The sequence below is a fragment of the Schistocerca serialis genome, chromosome 8 (genome assembly GCF_023864345.2).
Source record: "Schistocerca serialis cubense isolate TAMUIC-IGC-003099 chromosome 8, iqSchSeri2.2, whole genome shotgun sequence".
In the NCBI taxonomy this organism is placed as follows: Eukaryota; Metazoa; Arthropoda; class Insecta; order Orthoptera; family Acrididae; genus Schistocerca; species Schistocerca serialis.
This window is the reverse complement of record NC_064645.1, coordinates 425,322,479-425,335,155: the sequence shown is the minus strand read 5'-3', so window position 1 is coordinate 425,335,155 and position 12,677 is coordinate 425,322,479. Positions and strand designations below refer to the sequence as shown.

The 12,677-nt window shown below is 40.4% G+C and overlaps 1 protein-coding gene across 1 annotated transcript in view; it reads left to right on the top strand.

The window, feature by feature from the left end:
• Window positions 1–10,243, top strand: part of LOC126417048 (transcription factor AP-2-beta) — a 354,829-nt gene extending 344,586 nt beyond the window's left edge. The window contains exons 7-9 of the mRNA XM_050084939.1: window positions 5,171–5,312; window positions 7,585–7,756; window positions 8,670–10,243. Coding sequence (XP_049940896.1) covers window positions 5,171–5,312; window positions 7,585–7,756; window positions 8,670–8,819 — 464 coding nt within the window. The 3' untranslated portion in view covers window positions 8,820–10,243. The remainder of the gene's footprint in view (window positions 1–5,170; window positions 5,313–7,584; window positions 7,757–8,669) is intronic.
• The last annotated feature ends 2,434 nt before the right edge of the window (window positions 10,244–12,677 follow it).

Here is a 12,677-nt window from a genome sequence, read left to right as displayed (position 1 = left end):
TTCATGTATTGACTCGTTCCATGACCATGGAGACTTCTCCTAAATGTGGTCCCACGGAACAATAAATAAATAAATAAAAAAAAAAATAAAACTAAATACCTATGGATTAGATCTACAAACAGCTTAAATTGGAATCATCATACAGAAAACGTTGTGAGAAAGGCGAACCAAGTAGTAAGTACTGCGTTTTAAACTCAAGAGTCAAAGAAACTGGCACACCTACCTAATATCGGATAGGACCCCCGCGAGCACGCAGAAGCGCCGCAACAAGACGTGGTATGGACTCGACTAATGACTGAAGTAGTGCTGGAAGGAATCCTGCAGAGCTGCCCATAAATCCGTGAGAGTACGACTGGGTGGAGATCTCTTCTGAACAGCACGTTGCAAGACACCACAGATATGTTCAATTATTGTTCATGCCTGGGAAGTTCGTTGGGCAGCGGAAATGTTTAAACTCAGAAGATTGTTCCTGGTGCCGCTCTGTGGCAATTCTGGACGTGTGGGGTGTCGCATTGTTCTGCTGGAATTGCCCAAGTTCTTCGGAATTCACAATGGACATGAACTGATGCATATGATCAGATAGGTTGTGTCACCTGTCAGAGTCGTATCTAGACGTATCAGGGGTCCCATATCACTCCAGCTGCACACACCCACACCATTACAGAGCCTCAACTAGCTTGAACAGTCCCCGCTGACATTACCCGCACACATCCATCCGCACGATAGAATTTCAAACGACACTCGTCCGACCAGGCTACACGTTTCAAGTCATCAGCAGTCCAATGTCGGTGTTGAGTGGCCCAGGCGAGGCGTAAAGCTTAGTGTAGTGTAGTCATCAAGGATACACGAGTAGGCCTTCGGCTCCGAAAGCCCATATCGATTATGTTTCTCTGAATAGTTTGCACGCTAAAACTTGGTGATGGCCCAGCACTGAAAACTGGTGCAAATTGCGGAATGGTTGCACTTGTCACGTTGAACAATTCTCTTCAGTCGCCGCTGGTCCCGTTCTTGTAAGATCTTTTTCCGGCCACAGCGATGTCCGAGATTTCATGTTTTACCGGATTCCTGATATTCACGGTATACTCATGAAACCGTCATAAGGGAAAATCCCCACCTCACCGCTACCTCGGAGATCGTGTTTCCCATCACTCGTGCGGCGACTGTAACACCACGTTCAAACTCACTTAAATCTTGATAACTTGCCTTTGTAGCAGCAGTGACCGATCTAAAAACTGTGCCAGACACTTGTTGTCTTATATCGGAGTTGCCAACAGCAGTGCCATATTCTGCCTGTTTACATTTCTCTGTATTTGAATACGCATGCCTATACCAGTTTCTTTGGCGCTTCAGTGTATTTGAAGAATACTTAAAAGACGCAATAAGTTTACTAGATTGCCTATACGAGCACTACGCTTGTCCATCCTCTTGTAGAGTATCACTGTGCGGCAGGGGAATCTTACCAGGTGGGATCAACGGAGGACACCGAAGAAGTTCAAAGGAGGGCAGCTCGGTTTGTATGGGGAAGAATGTATAACGGATCCGACAAGCAATCTGGGATGCCAGTTATTATAGCAATGGGACGTTTCGTTGCAGCGACACATCTCTTCACTGCTCTTCAGTCACCAGTTCTTCTTCGAATGCGAGAATATTTTGTTTATCACATCTACCTAGGGAGAAATGACCATCGCGCTAAAATAAGAGAAATCAGAGCTTACAAAGAAGGATTTAGGTGTTAATTTTTCCTCTGTACTATCAGAGAGTGCAACAGTCGAGAAATAGTCTGAAAGTGGTCGTATGAACCTTCTGCCAAACATAGAAGTGTGAATCGCAAAGTAGTCATGCAGATGTAGATGAAACTTTAGGGTTTGACACTGTGATCCTGACTTTTTACCCACAAGTATCGCAATGATGCAGCCATAAATCACCACCACTGGTGATTTATTTAAACTAACCTCTGAATTAATTGAGAATGATGAGTGGGTGTGTTATCGTGGTGAAGGTACCTACTGCCCACAAGTCTGGCGATTGCGTCTCACTGCTTCATGAAGGCAATGCAGAACCTCGTGGTAGTATTCCTGATTGACGTTAACACCTTTTGGGGCGTACTTGCGATGGCCCATGCGATTAGAATAAAAAAAGACGGTCAGCATGACTTTCACACTGCTGCCAGACATGCCCCGCTTCTGGCTCTCAGGGATGATAGATGCTTCCAATGCGATGACTGGAGCTTTGTTTCTGGATCATAGCCATAAACCTAGGTCTCATCACCAGTGATCACTGTGTTAATAAAGTTGCGATTACTGTTCACAGTATCCAACATGACCTCTGCGATCTCCGAACAAAGTTGCTTCCGTTCAGTTGTTAGCAACTTTGGCACAGATTTTGCTGAGATCTTACTGAGACCAAAATGTTCCGTTAAAATGGGATTAATGGATACAATACTAATTTTAACCTTGTGTGAAAGTTCTCTGATCGTGATTCGTCTGTCCTGCATCACCAGAACCCTTTTGTGAGCAATAACATCTTCATTTGCGGATGTTGAGGACCTACCTGAACGTGCTTCACTCTTCACTATCGCCTGACCGTCTCTGAAGCGGTTGTGCCACTCCTTTACATGTGTGGTGCCCGTTGCTTAGTCCCCAAACACTTGTTGAATATTGCAGATTGTTTCAACTTCAGAATCGCCAAGATTAAAACAAAATTTGATGCGATAATGTTGTCCCACTTTTTCTGACAATTCGTCCACAACATAAAATCCGACAGCTACCTGTGTAGGGCTCCCGAGTGGGAAGGCGTGCCGGTCCCCGGCACGAATCCGATCAGCTGATTAGTGTCGAGGTCCGGTGTGCCGGCCAGCCTGCGGATGGTTTTTAAGGCGGTTTTCCATCTGCCTCGGCGATTGCCACACAAAAATGGTTCAAATGGCTCTGAGCACTATGGGACTTAACATCTATGGTCATCAGTCCCCTAGAACTTAGAACTACTTAAACCTAACTAACCTAAGGACATCACACAACACCCAGTCATCACGAGGCAGAGAAAATCCCTGACCCCGCCGGGAATCGAACCCGGGAACCCGGGCGCGGGAAGCGAGAACGCTACCGCATGACCACGAGCTGCGGACGATTGCCACACAAACACTATCTCCTTGTACTCTTACACCATAATTACTCTACCACGCAAACATTTGGGGTTACACTCGTCTGGTATGAGACGTTCCCGGGGGAGGGGGGAGGGTCCACTGGCGGCCGAATCACATGATAACCCTGGGTTTGGTAGGGGGGGGGGGGGGCGGTGGGTGGGTGGACTGCTGTGGCCTGTTGTGGGGTTTTGAACTACTGAGGGCTACGGCGGGACGAAGCCTCTCTGTCGTTCCTAGGGTTCCGGTTCAATACAAAATAAACACGCACCCGTGTAGGGCCCCTCTTGTCAATGGGTAACCAGCGACTGGTTGTTTCTGCAGTCGTGAAAAAAATCAAGCATGTACCTTACATAAACCTACAAACATGGAGAGCGCATGGCCCAGTTAACATTGTTGGTTTCAACACTATAAAATAAGGTCGGATACTCTGAACAGCCCTTGTATGAATGTCTGTATCGTCTTGGCACACACGTCACGCTATTGTGACAAAACCCATGGCTCTTGGAAATGGTGTAAGTCTCCAGGTTGCAATAGTTGCACAGAGATGAATAGTTTTGCACAGGATAAACTTGCTTGAGGTGCTGCATGAAACCAATCTTAAGACTGAAGACCACAACAACGCAACGTATGATTTCTGTCGTACACCAAGAGGCCCACACGCTCCGTTGTCGTCAATGGACTAATCTTCATTCCATTATCATTGCTGTTGCAGCACGTAAAAGTAGTTTTGCAGCTACCGAATCTGAGCCTTGACAGATTTGATTCAACTGAATGTATTAAATGAGTCAGACAGTCCCGCATGGGTTGGGGTCACACATGGGTTTCGAAAAAGACGATCGTGTGAAACCCAGCTCGCGCTATTCGTCCACGAGACTCAGAGGGCCATAGACACGGGTTCCCAGGTAGATGCCGTGTTTCTTGACTTCCGCAAGGCGTTCGATACAGTTCCCCACAGTCGTTTAATGAACAAAGTAAGAGCATATGGACTATCAGACCAATTGTGTGATTGGATTGAAGACTTCCTACATAACAGAACGCAGCATGTCATTCTCAATGGAAAGAAATCTTCCGAAGTAAGAGTGATTTCAGGTGTGCCGCAGGGGAGTGTCGTAGGACCGTTGCTATTCACAATATACATGAATGACCTTGTGGATGACATCGGAAGTTCACTGAGGCTTTTTGCGGATGATGCTGTGGTATATCGAGAGGTTGTAACAATGGAAAATTGTACTGAAATGCAGGAGGATCTGCAGCAAATTGATATATGGTGCAGGTGGCTATTGAATCTCGATGTAGAGAAGTGTAATGTGCTGCGAATACATAGAAAGAAAGATCCCTTATCACTTAGCTACAATATAGCAGGTCAGCAACTGGAAGCAGTTAATTCCATAAATTATCTGGGAGTACGCATTAGGAGTGATTTAAAATGGAATGATCATATAAAGTTGATCGTTGGTAAAGCAGATGCCACACTGAAGTCCATTGAAAGAATCCTAAGGAAATGCAATCCGAAAACAAAGGAAGTAGGTTACAGTACGCTTGTTCGCTCACTGGTTGAATGCTGCTCAGCAGTGTGGGATCCGTACCAGATGGGGTTGATAGAAGAGATAGAGAAGATCCAACGGAGAGCAGCGCGTTTCGTTACAGGGTCATTTAGTAATCGTGAAAGCGTTACAGAGATGATAGATAAACTCCAGTGGAAGACTCTGCAGGAGAGACGCTCAGTAGCTCGGTACGGGCTTTTGTTGCAGTTTCAAGAGCATACCTTCACCGAGGAGTCAAGCAGTATATTGCTCCCTCCTACGTATGTCTCGTGAAGAGACCATGAGGATAAAATCAGAGAGATTAGAGCCCACACAGAGGCATACCGACAATCCTCCTTTCCACGAACAATATGAGACTGGAATCGAAGGGAAAACCGATAGAGGTACTCAAGGTACCCTCCGCCACACACCGTCAGGTGGCTTGCAGAGTATGGATGTAGATGTAGATTACACAGGAATGCTGCAGCTGTGCTTCTTTTTGCAGGAGAGGCGATCCACTTGGCGCGGGACTTCGGCTACGTCTGCGAGACTGAGTTCCCCGCACGGCAGGTGGCGGAGTACCTGAGCCGGCAACACACGGACCCCAGCGAGTCCTACCGCCGCAAGGAGCTCATACATGCCACCAAGTAAGTTCCTTCCTGGCTCAGTAGTTGGTGAAAATTTCACACTGCTCGGCCATCAGTAGGGGATTCTGTATCCTCAGTGGAGGCAAACTCATTTTCTGGCTGCAGTAAACTATTGGTAAAGTGACGAAATTAACCCTACTTTGCGAAGCAGTCTTTATAATGTATAGAGTATATCCACTTGCATTATAAATGTGGTGGGAAGTAAACTGCTAAATATACCTCTTAATTTAAACTTTTTCTGGACTAGACATCTAAGCAGTAGCCCAGTGCAATCTGTTCCAATGTGAAATGTTGTGTAATTTCTAGAACTGGTAGCAATGAAATACTGGTAATAATGAACTAGGATGTGTGTTGTGAAATATCCTTTATTTTGAAAACACATAAAAAGGATAAAATAAGTAAGATACTCTTTCAATTGAATTTGCCTGATAATACATTTCAACTACTTGGCTTGGACATTCTTTTGGAATATAAGTATGTGACCTACGATCTCAATAGCTGATTATTCTCCTTTTTAGAGTCCAATGCTTAGCTGAAAAATACAATGACTTTTAACTACTAGGTTGGTTCATAAGTTCATACCGTTTTTGTTTTGCATGTTGGTATTCCGGTTGCTATGGATTTATTTACTAATTGTCACTTTTTATTTGTGGTTTTCTGTTGTAGTTTGATCTTACACATTGTCATTTTGTTATCAAGAGATAGTGAGTGGAGCTGTGGGTGCTATAAAATACAGTGCCAAGTGGAGAACAGACACATTCTCTTGTTTGTATTCAATATGGGGGTCGGAGGTGGCCAGAAACATTTGCACCGTGTGTGGGGATAATGCCATTCAACAGAGCACAACATGAAAATGGTTTTCTAGTTTTAAGGAGGATCATTTTGACATGTGATTCTCCACATTCAGGAAGACCTTCAGTGTTTGATGAAGATTGTTTAAATGCATTAATCCACAATGATCCACAGTTGTGTACTCGAATACTGGCAAATGTGGTGAACTGTGATCATTTTACCATCTTGAGGCATTTGCATGCAATGGGGAAGGTTAAAAAATCGGGTATATGGGTACAGCACGCTCTATGACAAAGTCACAAAACTCAGCCATCTGTGCATCTCTGCTTGGCCATTACCAACTGGCTCACGAACAATACCAACGATACCTATCCTCTATCGTTACTGGTGATGTGAAATGGTGTATTTATCCTAACATAAGGAAAAGAAAGTACTGGATGGGCCAGAACAAACCAGCAACACCCAGTAAAAAGACATGCGTACATCCACAAGAACTAATGTTACACGTTTGGTGGAACAGCAACGGTGTGGTGCACTATGAATTGTTTCCCTGAGGTGTAAAAAAATTAAGAACTGGGATGTCTTGCTGACATAATCCAAGAACGATGACCGGGAAGACTGACTGAAGTGATGTTACTCCACAAAAATGCCCACCCACATTCTATGAGACTGATAGAAACCACTGTAAAGGAGGTGGGTTGGGAAGTAATTCCACAACCACCTTATTCACCTGATCTTCTGCCCTCAGATTTTCACACCTTTTCCACTCTCTATCAAACAACCTTCAAGGAACTTCCTTTCAGGAAGAAAATGTGTTCCAAACCTGTCTCAATGAGTTCTCTGGCTCGAAGCCATGTGATTTCTCCGGTTGTGGAATCAAAAAGTGATGCTAAAATTGCAGTAAGTAGTGGAGGAGAAATGTTATTGATGACTAAAGTCTCTGTTTTGTGTTTCCGTTGTCTTCATTAAACTTATGGAAAAACTCTACAAACTTACACTATCACATCACTGGAAATAAAACTGCATTCAAGTTCTGAACCTATATCTATCTGTTATAATTGTAGATGCACAGCAGTCAAATGTACTGTTTTTGTAATTGGTACAGTCCACTTTTGCTTACCTTAAGTGAAGAGAGAATGTTATTCAATAATGTACTAATGAGGAAATTTCACAGATGTACCCTAAGACCTATATCCAGCCACAGCAATCGCACAATTAACTAAAACCTTCATTAATCCAGTCCTTTTTTTAATACCTTTTCTTAATAGATAATTTAGTCGTAAAGGAGGCCACTCGCCAAATGCCAGAGGCATTGAATTGTTGACAGGTGCACATAAAAGGGAAAGAAAACTTGCTAGCTTCTAGAATAAATCGTTTGTCAACTACACACACTCGTGCCCCTAAATTGTACCAGCATGATATAAAACATTGTGACATGCTAGTTCATAATTACTCATGTTTACTCTTTGTTGATTTGCAGGCAGATCACCAAAGAGCTTATGGACCTGCTGAACCAGGACCGTTCACCACTGTGCAATACCCGACCACAACATATCTTGGATCCCAGTATCCAACGTCACCTGACACACTTCTCGCTTATATCTCATGGATTTGGTAGTCCAGCGATTGTTGCTGCCCTCACCGCTATACAGGTATGTTATTTCTAAATGTTATTACATTGGGGCAATTATAAAGGATTCAGTTTGATTTAGGATGCTTTTCCCCCAGTAACTGAAACTAAGGACAAACTTACCTTTCATGCTTCTATGTTAAATGAGATGGCATATGCATTGTCGTGTGAGTAACAAAAAGAATCTTTTTGTAATACTAAGTGAGAATGACAAGACACCTAATAACTTAAATGGCTTACTTTATACAAAAATAGCCAACAATGACATGAACAGGGGAACGTCCCAGTCAGATACAATTTTTGTGTAATGGGGGTATTACAGTTCTCTCCTCTTTTTCCCAATCAAACATATGAAGTAACTGCAGAAACTGTTTACTTAGCTGCTGAATCATGTAAACATTCTATTTCATCACTGTATCTACACAGAAATATGTCACAACATAGTCTGGCTGGGGCCCACAGTTGAGAGGCGAGCATGAAATTGGCATTGTCCCAAAGCTCATTCAAACAAAAAGTAAAATAATGATTTATAGAGAAATGAGCATTACACCTACTCAGCACCAAGAAAAATTGGTATACTATATGCTGAAGCCAGTTGCAAAATATTATTTTTTTTCTGGTCAAGATTAAAGAGACTATTTGATTTCATGAAGTTACAACAATACAGTTTCTAGCTGTCAGTTTCATGGATGTGTAGATATAGATCAATGTGGCCAGTCTTGCTTCGATCCTACACTTAAGTCAAGATCCCGAGATGTAAACTGGCAGTCACTGTGACAGGATAACAAATTTTCAGTAACAAGCATTATTTTACAGAACAAGTCTGAGGATATTTACCACAACAACGTGTATACAGAAATAATATTTAAATTATTTTTTCTTTGTTGAACATTCAAAACTGACATCCTTTTTTTTTTTTTTTTTTTTTTTTACAGAATTTTTTGACTGAGTCATTAAAGCATCTGGAGAAGATGTACCCATCAACCAACAATAATGGTGGATCACACATATCAGTGAGCTCTTCCCAACAACCAGGTGGTGGCATGGATTCAAAGCCGAAGGAACTCAGTGATATGAAGAAGTGAGGCTGGCTACGACGGGCTGCGGGAACCACCAATCATTCGTGGCCCTTCAATTGACACTGCGGTCTAGGTCCCTTCCCTGTACTTAATGCAAATCTTTCTTTATTAATTATGTGAAAAGAATGTAAAAAAGAATAAAGTCACAAGAACAGAACTGTTGGACTTTTCATCATTGTGAAGTGGTTACTTGTGGCTATGAACAATTCTAATGGATACTTTCTCGAAAAATGTTGCATTTCATTTTGTGATCATTCTTAGCTGTTAGACAGAGGGTGCCTCAGCTTCACAAACTGGAATAAGTGGCAGCAGTTCTACTGGTACTGTAATGATTACCATCAACATTCTGGGGATTCATCAATATGACATTCAACATATCAGTGTCATACAGCAGAAAGAAGGTAGCTTCTCATATAATGAGAAATGAAACCTGCTCAAGATTGCAGGCTCCAGGATTTCGGAGTCTCCATTTTGACATAAATTTACAAACAAAAATTAAGAAGCCTTGTTCCTTTCTATGTGTGCTAAAATACAAAATTATTCATTGACATTTTAGCAATAACTTTTGTCCATGCATTGTGAGTCAAGTAATTGCAGCATTTCACTTGGATCTTTGGCTTGTTTTCTGTATAACTAACACTAAATGTGTTGGTAAAGCCTTCTTTGGAATGCTACTTTATTCAAACTTATACACATTGCTTTTCTTCTCTTGATTGTTGTTAATTAATAATATAAGAAACAAAAACTGATGTATATCAATATCAGACTCAAATTATGACTGTAATAAGCATATCTCATCTCACAGCCAAACAACACACTCTGTAGGGCAATTCCTGCAGAAAAATAAATGTCTGGTATTAAATTAAATTCATCCTGATTTCATGTGAATACAGAGTTTTGCCAATGATCAGCAATAAGGGTGTTAACTCCATAAAGTGCAGTTTCAGTAAACAACTGTAACTGAATTTAATATTCATTGTGGGGAACAAAGCGGCCTATAAAGTAATTAAGCTGTGTTGTTATTTCTGGTTCAGGTATATACATACATTCCAAATAATGACAAAGAGCTGTATGATCATCTGCAAGCCTAGACATGATACAGAGACTGTAAATGTTAGTATGACACCTTAGTCTAACAAACACCCTCCACAAATATTTCAACGTGCCAAAATTTAGTGCAGATTTTCTGACCTACAATTCATAACTATTTCTAAGATTCTCAATATTGTTGCAACAAATTTTGTATTAGTATTTAAATATGATTTGTTTTTATATAAATAATTAGTTAATAGTTTATGATGTGTGTGTATGCATAGGTGTGAATGTGTAGTGTGTAAAAAAAGTGTAAAAATTGTTTTTCATAATGATGTAACAACACCTGCATGCTGTACAAGAGAATTCTCAAGGTGATACTATTGTTCAGTGAAATTTAAATGTGAATTTATAAATTAAAATGTCTTATAATTTCTAATATGTATTTTTTATGACTCATACCATCTACCTACACTTTTTTTCAGTAGAATTTTTGTAATAGTGCATGAATATTATCTACCTTTCACTTTCCTGTAATGTGACATAAAATTACCACACAGAAGCATTAATATAACTCCTTACAGTTTCTAAATTAATAAAATAACTATTTTTTTTAAAGGAATCACTGTATCTCTTTGGCGAAAGATTTTGTAACAGTTACAACATTTTACAATCCTAAATGAAAATACATTACTGCTTGTCCCTCATTAATAACACAAGTTGAAGTTCTCAATTGCAGAACTATTTGTTTCACATGTTCATGTCAGTATCTGACATTCTCTGAGCATGTCAGTATGCTAGAGAAGAAAATTATATTTTTTTTGTAAACACTGTCTTTCGCAAAAAAAAATCTTAACAGTGTGAATCAGAGATCATAGATAAACATACAAAATGTTTGCAGGAAACAGGCTAGAGAATCTTGCATCCTTTGCAAGCTTTGAGATGTCTCAAGTGCACAGATAACTGAGTGTGAATTGCAAATCACTGTATTATAACAGAAATTTCATGCCACTATAGATAGAGTATCTACAACATAGAAAACTTTAGTGAAAGAAGAAAGAAACTTCCTGGTAGATTAAAACAGTATGCCAGACAGAGATCGGAAATCGGACCCAGAACCTTGCCTTTCACGAGCAATGCTCCTATCTACTGACCTATCCAGGCATGATTCGGGACCTGCCCTCGCAATTCTGCCAGGACCTCTCCCAGAATTTCCAAACTTCACAGAAGCTCTCCTGCATACCTTATGAAACTAGATGGAAGAATGGGTCTTAGCTACAGTCAAAGAAATTGTCTGGCACTCACTTTTAATTTGCCAGGAATTTCAAAACGGAGCTAGCTCTCTCTCTCTCAAAAACGCGCGCCCCCCCCCCCCCCCCCCCCCACACACACACACACACACACATTCAGTCACTATCTCTCAGTCTTCTGCAGAGTGAAAGAACCATCCCTAACTGTTTATCATTTCAAATTGAGAACAGTCAAAGAAGAGTGCCACACTGTACAAAATATTGTAAACTGATGACTATACTGCTATAACAGAACCTGAAAGAAGTGTATTTAACCATTGATTTCTATGATAAAATGCCACAAAAAATCCTGAAACACGGGGAGATAAAGAAAGTGCTATTCTTTTAGCAGTAATTACGGATGCTTACTGATGACTGATGGAGATTGTTGAAAGGAATTTCTTTTCATGGTGTATGCACATCTTGAGTTGTCTGAAGCTGTTATTGACAATGAAACATACAACTGAGAATATAATGAGTGCTGGAAGCATGTGTTTCTCAGCAAGAAGTTATGTCAGTGGAAGTAACCTACAAATACTTCCAAGACATGCAAAATTCTTGTAATGGATCTGAGATGAATACTTTAATACACCAGAGAGAGAGAGAGAGAGAGAGAGAGAGAGAGAGAGAGAGAGAGAGAGAGAGCAGTATTTTTTGGGCCTGGGTCCCAGAATAACATGTTACTGAGTATGAAAATATTGATTGCCAACAAGTAAAGCCAGAAGGAAAAAAAAGTATGGAAGGTAACAAAAGGTCTAAGAGACAGATTTAGTGACATGCCTTTCCATTTAATATCAAGACAGGCATTGGAGATGAAAATTGAATTTTCATTTATGACTTATTACTTTTCTGTACACTGCCACTCTGTTACCAATCAAGAAATAATTTTTGTAAAAATTATGTGTCATTTCTTCTTAGTATACAGGATGTCATATTTATATTGATGAACCCAAATACCTTCCTGTCCAGAAGGAAATGAAAAAAAAGTTTTGAACAAATATTTAGATACCAGCATGATTTTCTTTCTTAAAACATTGTCCTTTATGAAGATGTGAATGACAGTACCTCTTTTTTATATAACATCCTGTATTTTTTAATTCTGCATTCTCCTTCCAGTCCTAAACACAAATCACAATTTTCCATTAACATCAACATGATATTATTAGAAACACAACACAAAATTGACTTTGACTTTCCTGTACTAGTTCACTGTACAGATACATGGGTTATCATAATTAATCTACTTGCTGGAAAAGAAATGGAAATCCAAGAAAAAATGCACACTGGACATTCAGTCAACTGTTTTCAGTTGAAGGTTTGTATGAGTACTACTACAAACAGAAGGTAGCAATTCTACTTACCCATGAAGTTAGCAGAAAATTAATGACTGGCATGTATTTTTATTGTTTTTCATTTGTTTATTGTCATCTCCAACAAGTGAATGAGTTATGTTGCCCCAGGTAGATGCACTAGGACAGGAGAGTCAATGTCAGTTTTGTACTATGTTTTTAATAACTTCATGTATATGTGACTGTTACAGTGT